This window comes from Ictalurus furcatus, chromosome 21 (genome assembly GCF_023375685.1).
Source record: "Ictalurus furcatus strain D&B chromosome 21, Billie_1.0, whole genome shotgun sequence".
NCBI classification, from domain to species: domain Eukaryota; kingdom Metazoa; phylum Chordata; class Actinopteri; order Siluriformes; family Ictaluridae; genus Ictalurus; species Ictalurus furcatus.
The window spans coordinates 2,900,424-2,914,752 of NC_071275.1; the positions used below are offsets into that span (position 1 = coordinate 2,900,424).

The following is a 14,329-nucleotide window of genomic DNA, read 5'->3' on the forward strand; positions in this document are numbered from 1 at the left end:
TTCACAGCCGTATGTGCTTGTTGAACGTCCCATTCCATTCCAGATTTAATCCCCTCTGTTATAATAACCTCCGCTCTTCTGGAAGGCTTTCCACTAGATTTTGGAGCATGACTGTAGGAATTTGCCCATTCAGCCACAAGAGCGTTAGTGAGGTCAGGCACCGATGTTGGCGAGGAGGCCTAGTGCGCCTTCATCCCAAAGGGGTTCAGTGGGGTTGAGGTCAAGGTCCTCAAGTTCTTCCACTCCAACCTTGGCAAACAATGTCTTCACAGACCTCTCTTTGTGCACATGGGAAATTTGATGCTGGAACATGATAAGACAATTGTGCTTCCAAGTTTGTGGCACCTGTTTATGGAAGACCCACATGTGGGTGTGCTGGTCAGGTGTGTCCACAAACTATAGTGTGGCATATAGTGTATTGTATATGACCAAATGTATTTGTTAATTTACAAACCTTTTGCCATATAAGCAAGAAAACAAACACTAATACTCGAACACTGTTGGACTATTTGAAGCCATCTAAGTGAAACACTTACTTCAATCCAGGAGTCAAAGTTAAGGCCAAAGATAAATATCATAAGATAAAATAGTCTGCATGTTTATTTACATTCATAACTCCTTGTCCAGTCATAACAATTTCAATGTTTTGTCTTTGTTCCTAGTTTACCCTAGTTACCCCTCTGTGACTTTGATTTATCCTGATATAGACTTTCTGAAGGTGCACTTGCGCTTTTTTCACACACACATTAGACTTTGTAAGGCGGTGTAAAAGTCTCCCCACTGTTTCAGTATACTACACATAATTGCTTGTTGTTACTGTTGTTTATAGTCATTTGGATGACCTGTGGTTAAACTGTAATAAACATATTACTTATGCAGTTAAGGACTGTATGAAATCATCCGTGAGAACTTTCTAATTCCTAACTGGAATTTGAGTAATGGTTTTCATTAAACACTATTCCATCAAGATCTCTTTATTTATTCAGCTACAGCATATATTCAGCGTGCTATTGCAGCATTCAATTTTTTTTTACAATTGCTAACAAGAATTCACACTCTTAAAACTCTTGAAACACATCTCAAAAGGAAGTATTTTATCAAAACACTTATGTGCTTGTCTGAAACCTACCTACTGCTCCATTATCAAAGTCCACTGTAGTGTTATGTGGTTTTATCCTACACCTATGAAGTGGAACTGGCAGCAGACGGGCACTTTCCATTTTCAGACACTTACTTTAAACAGAAATGACATCTCAATGGTCAAGCACACCTGATGCAAATAATCAAGGGCTTCATTAGTTGCACCAGGTGTGCTTGAGCTGGAACACATGAAATACCTGAACTGGCTCGGAGCAAAAAATGCATGAAATACCTGGACGGGGCAGAAAAAGGAAGCAATCAACGGCTGCAACTAGATTTCTGAGAAGGCAGGTTGTGAAAAACCCTCGAGTGACTGCAAGAGATCTGCAGCAAGACCTGTTGGCCTGGTGGCAACAGGCACTGAGGTTTCAGTGAGCTCAGTACGGCAGAAGGTTTCCATGCCAGAACTCCAAGACGTGCACCACTACTGACCCAAAAGAACCAGAAATGTCTCTCAAAATCATATAAATAAACCACAGAAGTTTTGGGATTCTGTTCTGTGGAGCGATGAAGCAAAACTGGAACTTTTTGGCACGATGGATCAGCACGTACGTCTGGAGGAAGAAGTATGAAGAAAGAACACTCTGTCCACAGTCGAGCATGGTGGAGGCTCGGTGATGCTCTGGGGCTGCTTTGCATCCTCTGGCACTGGAAACCTGCAGCGTGTGGAAGGTGAGATGGATTCATTGAAGTATCAGGAAATCGTAGGAGAAAACATCATGCCATCTGTGAGGAAGCTAAAGCTTGGGCGTCATTGGACCTTCCAATAGAACAATGATACCAAGCATACCTCAAATTCCACCAAGGCTTGGTTGCAGAAAGTCCTGGAAGATTCTACAGGGCCATCACAGTCACCTGACTTGAACCCCATAGAAAATCTCTGGTGGGATTTGAAGAAGGCGGTTGCAGCACGCAAACCCAAGAATATTACTGAACTGGAGGCCATTGCTCATGAGGAACAGGATAAGATTCCTCAGGAACGTTGCCAGAAGCTGGTGTCCAGCTATGCATCTTGTTTGCAGCAGGTCATAACAGCAAAATAGTGCTCTACTAAGTACTAAAGATGCTTGCCATGAAGGGGTTGAATAATTTTGAGACTAGAGAATTCATTATACGTTGCATTTTCATGCTTGGCTCTTCTGTATTACCTTTCTCAGCTAAGAGACTATGTCCTCTATCTAAATATGTATCCATTAGAAATAGTCTTAGGTTTTGTGGCTAACAGTGCACTTATACATCAACGGATGTCTCTGTTTGGTGTGTGTCTTAGTGTGCTGTGTATAATTTATTTCATTTATTAATATTTCTCATTTTTATGTACTTCATAGTTCATAGGTTGACAGTCCTGACTTACATACAGGTAAAATTATTATTTTTTTAATAATGTTCTAGAATTTCTATACGGCCTCCCTGACGCCATCTGGCGACCTCCCAGGGGGCCATAGCCCCCAGTTTGAGAGCCTCTGTATTACATAACAAAACAAAAAGTGTCCAGATACTTATTTCCCCTCACTGTATGTACTATTCATCCAGGCACCCCAATTACACCATCCCTGCTAGGCCCTTTCATCCTTATTTACTGCATAATTAATTCCCTAGTCAAACTTTGTCCAGTCTCAATCCAGTCTTAACACCTCCTGCTATTGATTTAGAGGCTTTTCTGATATAAAATTTGCGATTAGCCGAATCTTTCTCGAAAAAGTGCTTTGGGCCATGGGAGGAGCCTCCTTTTTTAATCCAGTGCATGATGTCAGAGTCAGGAGTTTGGGCCGATTAGAAAGGCTCAAGCTCATTTAAAAAAGGTTTGGCACTCCTCAAAGTTCTTGACTTGGGCTGTGTTTCAGGAATTGTTGAGGATTGAACCTGTTGGGTGGGGGAAGACTTGGAGAATGAGAACAGCTCTTATAGTTTTGGGTTTGACCCTCTCTTTGGCTGCTATTACAAGTGAGTATATTTATCTATCTATTTATCTATCAATCTATATATATATATATCTATAGATATATATACACACACACACACTTTATTTTGAGATTTTCAAATCTTTACATTATGAAACTGCATGTTTCCAGAACAAAGGTTAGGCAATGGACAAGAGCGAAAAAGAATCCAGTATTCTTTCTTTCAGTCTGTGGTCAATATTGAAAGAAATATGAGTAGTTACGTTTCTGTCATTTTTACCATATTTATTAAATAAACCCAAACATGTAGCTGCCGATAAGCTATTATAGTGTGTGTGTGTGTGTGTGTATGTGTGTGTGTATATATATATATATAATATTATCTCACTGATTAGACTGATATTAGTCATTTATATAGTGTCAGTTGCAATACTCTATACATCTGCACTGATATATATATTTTTTGAGATTATAGACAGCGATGATATTAAATTCCATAAAGTGTGGTAGGATTTAGTAAATGCGCATTTACATTTTGCACATTTTGCAGTCTCTGGTCTAGGAGGGTGGACACACACACACACACACACACACATATACCTACACAAGCGCACACACACACACCTATACATGCACACACACACACACAATTCTGGTATGTCAGCTGTACAAGGCCTTCTGTTATTCCTAAAGTTGGGATTACAAAAGTAAACACTCAGCTGAGAATCACATGAGAAGGATAGAAAAGGTTTGGACAAGACATGTGACTCTCACTGCCTGGAACATGTTTAAACCCCCCCCCCCCCAAAGTTTTGCTTTTCTTTCATCCCTCTTCCCCTTCTCTCATCTTTATGGTTCGTCTGAGTTACTGAAGTGTCTGAATGATCACCCTTTCTCACGAGAATGCTCTGTGTATCTGTGACCACAAACATGAACTCAAGCTGTTTTCAAGCAAAAGAGCCTTGAGATCTGAATTATTGATGCTTAAAGAAAGATGATTAAAAGCTAAATGAAAATATACTCCATCCTTCCAGTTTATTTGCACACCTGGTTTTCTGTATCTGGTAATGTGTATGGATTAATTTTATTCAGAAATATCACTTTTGCTTTTAGTTTACGTCTTCAGATAGTCAGGCACAACATGATTTATTCACATCAATCTGTCATTATTTGAATTGGATTGCTTTTAAAAGGTGGTTCTGGACCCAAACAAAATGTGCAGTGCCTTTATTTATCATTAAGCTCAAATTATATGCATGAAACTAAATAATAAGCATTAACTGCACCTATTTTTATTTACTTTTTTTACACCATTTACTCATCGTTTATAACCATTGCCAGTCCCTCCCCACCATCCCCTAGCTACTAGCTGCGGAGAGCTAATGTATACTTCCTCCAAGACATGTCCAGCTCTGCCACTGAATCTTCTAGAACTTTTTAACAGTTGAATGTGCATGAAGGAGATACTAACTGCCTTCCTCTGTACACATTAGCTCACAGACATCCATGATTTGCTAGTGTTGCTCTACTTTACAGAGGAGAGAGTACTGACATCCTTCTCATGCAGACAGCAGGATCGTAGAATTATGCTCTCGATCCCCAAAGCATGGATGGATTTGGACTTCGACTAATGCTTTTCTGTTGCAACCATCCGGTGTAACATTGTCACAGCTGTTGCCGCTGTTGTAGTTTAAACACTCACATTCATTTATATCTATAATTATTCTGAAGGCAGCTCACCGGACTAGAGCGTAGCTACAGGGGTTGAGACATGTTAAGGGTGGAGTTTTCACAGATTTTCATTGAGTTTCCATATAATTTATCCTCTTTGCTCTGATTTGTTAACTGACATGACTTGTTTCAAAAAAAATCAAAGAGGAAAACAGAATTTAAAAAAAAAAAAAAAAAGGAAAGAGAGATTTTTGCGTTTATTCTCCCCATGTCAAATTCAAAATAGGTGTGTCTCATCTGTTCAGAGGTCATAGCTCTAGTGAAAAGAAATAATGTGAAGCACTGCTGTGGAAAAAACACAAAAAAACACGGCCACTTCAAATGGTCTATTTTATAGCCATAAACTAATCAGTAATGTTTAAGAATTTAAAGGTAGCCGACCAATCAGTCATGTCAGTTGCTTAACCGGACCTTTGTAATTGAGGAATTATATACTGTATAATACTATAGAATTAGAGACTGCTAAATAGCACACTGTATAATACTATACATGTATACAACGCTATATAATATGCTACGTAATATTGTATGTATACTGTAGAATGCTATATAATATTAATATATGCAAATGAAGTTCTGGCATTGGCTCAGAATGCATTTTAAGGTTAATATCTCATCACAATTTCACTGCAGCAATTTCTCACTTTATTATTTTTCTTTCAGGGGCCAGAACCCATTTTAGCCGCTACCGCTCATGGAATTCACGAATGTACCCAGTGTGGAGAGATGGTGACTCCCGTTACAGGGACTGCTGGAAAGGTGCATGCCCCAGCGAATTATAATTTGATATAATTATATATTTTACGTAGTGTATTAGAATACTACTCCATAAATTTGATATACGTTCTGTAAATGAATCTTTAAATGGATATGTGAAATTTGGGTCTTGTGAATACATCATTGTGACCATTTGTAACTTATCGCTGGTGATATATTGATTATCTTTGATCATCATTTATCCACTATTTAAATCTAATTATGATGTGAAAGACAGAAACGTATTTGAGTTAAATATAGCTAATGTCAGCCATAAATCATCACAAAAATATTTCTTATAGGTGGACAGGTAACATTTGACATGAAGAATGATGCCCCAACCCTGACGGGAGCCAAAACGACATTCACTATTAACGTTCTTCCTCCTGGGAATCAGACGGTGCTTCCTAACGGGACAGTGGTGTGGAGCCAAAACTGCACTGTTAACGGTTAGGACTTACAGCAAATAAAGTCTTTTGCTAAACCCTTTTTCTGAGACATAAAATGAGCCATTTAACTCACTTTCATTTTCAACAGCTAAAGGTGTTTGTTTGTTTGTTTGTTTGTTTATTTATTTATTTAATCCAAATGTATACTAATGGTACATTTCTCCATTCAATTAAGAGGCAAATATTTAAATAATGGCACACGGTGGCTTAGTGGTTAGCACGTTCGCCTCACACCTCCAGGGTCAGGGGTTCGATTCCCACCGTGGCCCTGTGTGTGCGGAGTTTGCATGTTCTCCCCGTGCTGCGGGGGTTTCCTCCGGGTACTCCGGTTTCCTCCCCCAGTCCAAAGACATGCATGGTAGGTTGATTGGCATGTCCAAACTGTCCGTAGTGTATGAATGGGTGTGTGAATGTGTGCCCTGTGATGGATTGGTACCCTGTCCAGGGTGTACCCCGCCTCGTGCCCCATGCTCCCTGGGATAGGCTCCAGGTTCCCCGTGACCCTGAAAAGGATAAAGCGGTATAGAAGGTGGATGGATGGATATTTAAATAGTTTCTAAATACTTTTGAAATAAGTATTTTCATAAAATCTGACACACAAATTTTGTAAATAATATTTACAAAGAATTCAAGTAGCACTTACAATAAAAAAAAATTACCCTGCTCAATTACTGAATAAACACACTGTGTTGATTTCTATAGTGTTCATTACTGTGGACATTAAAAATATAATATATTGTGTAGGTAAATTATATCTATAGTATACTTCTACTGCGTGCAAATTAATGTATTTTTATGATCAGAATATTGATATTATTCCTAATTCTTTACTGCTGCAGTGCCTAAAATCTTGGCCTCACTATCTAGCCATAATTCCTGATTACCGTTAAAGTATAGTTGTTTTTTAAATTTGCGTTCAGGAACCCAGTACACAAAGGGTGAACATGTTTACCCAGAATTCAACACTTCCCAAGAATGGACAGGGTTTTTTCCTGATGGTACACCATTCACTACAACGATGGCCCAGAAACCTCGCTTCATCTTTGTGTGGAAGACTTGGGGTAAGACAAGGATATCCATAATTTTACATTTCCCTTCAAGAATTTTATGAACATTTCAGTTGAGCTGAACATATTTGTGGAATGAAATTATTGTAATAGTGGCACATGCGTACAGCTTATTATTGGTTAATATCTCTGGCGTCAGTTTATATTGCTTCATCATAAGACATATGCATTATTATGTTATCCATTCTTTGCTCTCTGAAGGTCGATATTGGCAGGTGGCTGGTGGTCCTTCCTCTGCACTCACTATTGGAACAGACAATGTGCCACTTGGCTCTTACAACATGGAGGTGGTTATTTATCATTGCCGGGGAAAGGACAGGTTCATTCCTCTTGGATACACGTCTACACAGTTTTCTATCACAGGTGTGTGGGTGTGTGTTTGTGTGATATAATGCTGGACAGATGGAATTTTCATTTTATTAGTAGTATTAAATGTAGCAGCTTTCTCTGATTTGATCAAGAATTAGAACCACAATTGTGGGATTTATATGATGGAAAATGTGGAAACTGCCCCATGTACCCATAGGGCCCTATGTTTTGTCATTGATACGTTGGAAACAACTTTATGTTCCCATTATTTTATGTTCCCTGAGTCCTATATTCCTATATTCACATTCCCAGAGTCCTACATTTCCATGGACCTATAGGTTCCCTAGGTCATATATTACCAGTGTCGTATATTCCCATTACCAGGTTCCTATTCACAGTGTCCTATGTTCCAGTGTTTTATATTCTCATTACCAGGTTCCTATTCACAGTGTCCTATGCTCCGAGTGTCCTATATTCCCATTACCAGGTTCCTATTCACCGTGTCCTATGTTCCCAGTGTCTTATATTCTCATTACCAGGTTCCTATTCACCGTGTCCTATGTTCCCAGTGTCTTATATTCTCATTACCAGGTTCCTATTCACCGTGTCCTATGTTCCCAGTGTCTTATATTCTCATTACCAGGTTCCTATTCACCGTGTCCTATGCTCCGAGTGTCCTATATTCCCATTACCAGGTTCCTATTCACCGTGTCCTATGTTCCCAGTGTCTTATATTCTCATTACCAGGTTCCTATTCACCGTGTCCTATGTTCCCAGTGTCTTATATTCTCATTACCAGGTTCCTATTCACCGTGTCCTATGCTCCGAGTGTCCTATATTCCCATTACCAGGTTCCTATTCACCGTGTCCTATGTTCCCAGTGTCTTATATTCTCATTACCAGGTTCCTATTCACCGTGTCCTATGTTCCCAGTGTCTTATATTCTCATTACCAGGTTCCTATTCACCGTGTCCTATGTTCCCAGTGTCTTATATTCTCATTACCAGGTTCCTATTCACAGTTTCCTTTGTTCCAATGATCCTATATTCCCATTCCCAGGGTTTTAATACCATGGCTCTATGCTTGGAGGGTCCTATCATACCAGTCCTGGTGTTCTATATTCATAGGTGGCCTGATTTTCCCATTCCCATGATCCCATGCTCCTATATTCTCAGTGTCCTATTTTCCCATTCCCAGAGTTCTACGCTGTCTTATGTTCTCAGGGTTCTATATTCCAAGTTTCCTACAGTATATTACCATGGTATTATATTCCCATTGTCAGGATCCTACATTTCAAAGATTCTATACTCCAAGGCATGGCCATATGCAATGAGTAGAGCTTAGAGATTATATTAATGAGAGGGGAGGTAGCGCTAATCATAATGAGAAGGAAGTTACAGGTAAATCTAATGTATGTACAGATACAGGAATTTCATACATCTGAATACATAGAACTCCAAACTCTCTGTTGGTTCCTTCTTCAGATCAGATTCCATTCGTAGTGACTCTGTCCCAGACTGGTGATGTTAACCAGGCGGACCAGAGCTTTATCCAGAATCGACCTGTAACCTTCAACGTTGGTGTACATGACCCCAGCCAATACCTCAGTGGGTCTGACATGACCTTTACCTGGGACTTTGGGGACAACAGCGGGACGCTTATCTCTCGTCAACCCTCTGTTACACACACATACCTCTCAACCGGCACATTTAGGCCACAGTTTGTGCTGATGGCTGCCATCCCAAATGGCTGTGTACCAAATCCAACGGCTGGTGGGGCTGTATCTGCAGGTGAGTTTAACACTGGTATTGTTGTACTTGTACAAGACTGGGGCTACTGGTTTTACCCACCCAGAAATAAGGCTTTTATTGTTGTATATAACAGTAAAATTAACTTGTGGTCCATTCTTGTTTAAAAAAAAAAACAAAAAAAAAACAAGATCTTAAAATGACACCAATTGTATCTGTCAGAAATACCATTCACATCCTACTACTGATCACGTCCTGTGTGTTCAATCTGAGCCCTTATGGCACAGAAGGAAGAAAAGTGCCATGAATATCGACTTAGAGACTGCACAGCTAAAGCATTTAAAAATGAACGGTGACTTAGCTTGCTTGTCTGATAAACAGTTTACTAGATTAAAGCAAATTAGCTAGCTATCACTGCAGTTAAATCTGATCTACATCACAGACAAGTTTTAGCCATCAAATCTTTTTGTTTTACAAACATCTACATTTTACAGACAGGATGTTTTGCTGCTTTTATGACACTTTGTAAGCAGCGATTTGCAAGTCAATGTCATTTCTGACCTCGGGACATTCAACACGCAAAGTGAAATAAAAACATGGACGCCTCCATGAAAGTGTGTCTTTTGTCTGCTCTGTCAGAGCACGTACAGCTCATAAAAAGCTTCCTTAACTACACTTTTACAGTTACGGGCCTGAATGGTCATTGGTTCAGTTCCACTATAGTGAACTTCCAACATTTATGCAGCATTATGGACTGAAATTGCACTGCAGGAACAACAGCAGACAGTAGCGAGTATCTTACCAACAAGATAACTCTAACAAGCTCTACCAAGCTAGGCGTGATAACTCAACGTTGATGATTACCTTCTTAAAACGGTGATCAGTATGGTCAGTGTTATAGATTTAATCAAACACCGTGTCTGTATATTAACTGATCTAAAGCCAATACTGCTATAAACTCCTGTAAAATGTTCACAAATGTTCAAATATTGATTTGACATCAGTCCATAAACAGGGAAGGAACTGTTAGTTGAGAAGACTATGCGAAGATGAGTTAAAATTGCGAGTTGAAAGGGTGTTTCTTACTGGTTGCAGATGGGAGTTACAACTTCACCTCGAATGCAGCATTATATTGTGCGGCCTCAGTTCAGTCAACTCGTCCACTTGAGTTATTATGACACCATGTTAGATTGCACTGTTTTGTATAGTTATGTTATATTTAGATGTGGCTAATATAATGCAGATATCTTAAATCTTCTGGCATAGTTTTGCAAAGTCTAAATCCTGTGTACCAAGTACAGTTAGCGTATTTGTGTAATCAGTCTCAATCCAGACATTGCTGAAATTAACCAAATACATGAAACTATCTCCGAATGATCAATTATATTGACCTCATTAAATGACTATCTTTGCCCTTATCCATAGCTCAAGCAGTGACAGTGGCATCAGAAGCTCCAGCTGCACAAAACACCAACTTGGCAGCCTCTCCTCAGCCTGTACTCGAGCAAGAAAGCATAGCTTCTGCTGTTCCAGCAGCGGCTAACGACGTAGCTGCAGCTACGGCTGATGATCAAGAGGCAGTAAATGCTGCTGAAAATCAAGTTTCTGATATTCCAGCCACCGGTGAAACAGTTCCAGATGGTATTGTAGAGACAGAGGGCATTACAGTTATTGATGCTGCTGCATCTATCACCCCTGTTGAGGAGGGTGTAGTCGAGTCAGCTGTCACCGAAGCCACAGTTTTGGAAGCTGCAGCAGCTGCCAATGGAGAGACAGACACATCAGCACCTGCTGCTGATGTTATAATTAATATCGTGGCCACAGATGCTACAGTTGTTCAAACAGTGCCATCTATCGTACCAGCGATTGAGGGTGAGATCGTGGAAACTGGAAATGAAGCTACTCCAAATGAAGCCGTAGCTGAAGCGGCTGTAATAACTGGCACTGCTACAGGTGAGGATGTCTTATTGTTTGTACATTAAAGGAATACTTCAGGTTTTTGTTGGTGCTGTCAGTAAATTGCGTCGATAATTGGTTTAGTAAGAGACTCACTCATGCCTGTCTCTCTAAAGGTTGTAGTTTTGCATTCATGGTATTTAATTATGTATTTAAATGGTGCAACCGAATTCCAATAACCATTTGAATCAACAGGTTTTCTGTTCTTGAGGTACAGGAAAATGTGTCCATGTTTTTGTCTGTGATGATCATTTATCCACTACATAAGTGGGCGATAGATATTAGTTTCAAAACTGTATTCCATTAAGATAAAGTTTTGTTTGCTAACGACTTTATTCTGTTTATGTAGTTGTTGTTATTCCCACTACATCTCCAGTGACACAGAATGAGATCGTTGCCGAAGGAACAGCGGAAACACAAGCTACTCTGATTATTGCAAAACGACAAGCTCCAGAAATTCCAGCAGAGGGAAACTGCATGATTTACCGTTACGGCTCTTTCTCCTCAACTTTGGATGTTGTTCGTAAGTGCCACTCCTCATAAATATATGCTAGCGTATAGGGGTACAACAATATAACCACATAGGATTGGGCAGTATGTAGAAATACCATGTGCTACTTTGTATTAAAATGATATACAAGTATTGTATAGTATTGTATTTTATTTTGCTTTAATTTAAGAGGGTGGTATGGTAATGTCACTCCATAGCTCCATGGTCCTGGGTTCGATCCTGACCTCAGGTTACTATTTGTGTGGAGCTTTGCATGTTCTCCCCATTTACAGTTTTTCTCCGGGTTCTCTGGTTTCATTCCACTGTGCCAAAAAAATAAATAAATAAAAAATCCTGCCCAGGATGAAGTGGTTACTGATGCTGAATGAATAAATGAGATGGGGGGGATGTAAGCATATTTATTTTTCCTCATAGATAAGATGTGTTACTCTTGCACGATTAACTGGAAGATTAAAGGTTTTAACAATTCCTAGACAATTCGGTACCTTCTGTATCGTCAAATAATTCTGAGAAAATGCTGAGTTGAATGCAATAAAAAAATACTAGGTAATTTTATATATTGCACAATGTAGTAAAGTTTATTTGCCTGTGGTTCTTTCCTCAGAGGGAATTGAGAGTGTGGAGATTGTGGAGATGAGTAATGTCGCAGTTTCAGCCACCAATGTGGAGCAGAACGCCGTGGATCTCACCGTCACCTGCCAGGGAAGGTCAGGAAGATATTTCACATGTACTACTCAGCAATCTTTTGTGCATCACCTAGGACCAAAAACTGCACCTATATATATATATATATATATATATATATATATATATATATATATATATATATTCCTAGTAAAGACTGTTTAAGCAGAACTTAGCCCAGTGGACAGAGACCAAAACCCCCAGATTTATTTCTTTTTATGAAATGGAGCCGTGAATTGTGTATACTGTGCTAAATTTTGACCTGTTTGTGTCCTGTATGTCCTCAGCTTGCCGAGTGAAGTGTGTACCATGGTGATGGACTCGGACTGCATCAGTCCTGTGCAGACGGAGTGTAACGCCGTGACTCCGACCGAGTGCCAGATGATCCTCCGCCGTTTCTTTAATGATTCTGGAACTTTCTGTGTCAATGTGTCTCTGATTAATGATGTCAGTTTTGCTGTAACCAGTGCGAGGCTCAGTGTCACTGTGGGTAAGGATCAGTAACATAGACATACGTTTATTTTTTATTTTAAATATACATGTATGAAAGTAAAAGTATTTAGACACCAGACAAAGGTATAGAAGGCTGTCTTCCTCATAATAATAATAACCTGTTAATAAGTTTGATTTGCAGATCATTAGTTATTTATCTGACATGCTGATTAAACCAGACAATTTTAATATCACTATGTGTGTGTTTTATACTGTACATTTATTCATGTAGATTCAGGCTCCTCCACAGCAGGGGCTGCCACTGCGGTACTCGGCGTTCTTGTGCTCATCTGTGCTGTAGGCACCATCGCTTTTACTTACAGGTGAGTCACCTCGTTTGTTTTATAACTGATTAAATCTCAATATTCATCAGACTGCGTCTAATATCATTACTGATAAACGACAGCTCAAACTACATCTTTCTGTTTTTCATGGATTGTTTTACTATAAAACACTTTTAACAAAATGTTAAACTCATAAAGGAGCTATATAAAAGGTTATTATTATTATTATTATTATTATTATTATTATTACATTTCTGTTTCCTAAAATACAATGTTAGTCACTTAACTTTCTGTTAGATAACCTTTAGTTCTACAGATGATTTGAATTATATCGTGTATTATTTTAACCCTTTAATATTCACACACATTCACAGGCGACTGAGTGCATACCAGGCGCTCAAACAGGACTCGACAGATGGCATCATGGGTATTTCTAGTTTTAAGTCTGTTCCAATGTTAGTGTGGAACTTCCTGACCCGACAGAGCACTGCAGAGAGCCGCCCTCTGCTGCAGGGGAGAGTGGTGTGAACGCACACACACACGCACACACACACACACACTGCTCACACACACACTTAACTTTAATCCATTTATTGGCTAAAGTTTATATTGGTTTAAAATAGTATTAAGACCAGAATTATGGGACACGAATGCAACACCAGGTTTGTCCCAGGTGAAAAAGATGGCCGTCTTTATGTCGTCTTCTAAATGATCCTGACCTTATCTTGAGAGTGAAAACACTGCTAAATAAATTCTGCCTTCTTCTGAACATGATGCAAGGGAATTATGTTAATGTTTTGAATATAGAAATGTTATGGCTTAACTGATTACCACCGCATGGCTAATACACACACACACACACACACACACACACACACACACACACCACACTGTGTTATGACTGTCGTCTGAAGGAAATTTAATAATCTAGTCAATAATTTGACTAAAACTTTATGTACCACTATGCAGGACCCCAATATACACTTAACACACATTATTAATAAAGACATAGATTAGGTGCATTTCTTTGAATGAATATATCGCTGTTGACTTGAACTGAATGTAAGAAAAACATTGCTGAAAGAACACAGAGATGTCCAGTATCTCGAGCAGTGTTAATTAAAACTGGCTTCATGCAGTAACTGTTTTGCTTTATGGTTTTGCTAAATAACTGATACAGATCATTTGTGACTAACACAAATCCTAGCTGGTAATGATGACGTAGTTCATATCTGTTACGTTTAAGGTGCTATGCTTTTCTCTATCACTGAAGACTTATCCTGCAATAAAGACGTGCGTGC

The 14,329-nt window shown here is 39.2% G+C and overlaps 1 protein-coding gene across 2 annotated transcripts; it reads left to right on the forward strand.

Annotated features, from left to right (window-relative positions):
* The first annotated feature begins 2,861 nt into the window (after positions 1–2,861).
* pmela (premelanosome protein a) lies at positions 2,862–14,329 on the forward strand. 2 transcript variants are annotated; one of them, XM_053652817.1, is made up of 12 exons: positions 2,862–3,084; positions 5,436–5,531; positions 5,831–5,977; positions 6,898–7,038; positions 7,246–7,407; positions 8,838–9,143; positions 10,527–11,054; positions 11,434–11,580; positions 12,173–12,275; positions 12,540–12,742; positions 12,977–13,067; positions 13,403–14,329. In XM_053652817.1, exons 1-12 carry the CDS (start codon positions 3,030–3,032, stop codon positions 13,554–13,556), a joined length of 2,133 nt encoding a protein of 710 aa, XP_053508792.1. In that variant the 5' UTR covers positions 2,862–3,029; the 3' UTR covers positions 13,557–14,329. The 2 variants fall into 2 exon arrangements, with proteins under 2 accessions (XP_053508792.1, XP_053508791.1); XM_053652816.1 differs by having other exon boundaries at positions 2,863–3,084; positions 11,407–11,580.

Bases quoted from the DNA above. Each gene is read 5' to 3' on its own strand.
- pmela (XM_053652816.1), top strand. From the start codon at position 3,030: ATGAGAACAGCTCTTATAGTTTTGGGTTTGACCCTCTCTTTGGCTGCT. The intron at 3,085-5,435 runs GTGAGTATATTT...TTTTTCTTTCAG, and splicing joins CTCTTTGGCTGCTATTACAA to GGGCCAGAACCCATTTTAGC. The intron at 5,532-5,830 runs GTGCATGCCCCA...TATTTCTTATAG, and splicing joins TTACAGGGACTGCTGGAAAG to GTGGACAGGTAACATTTGAC.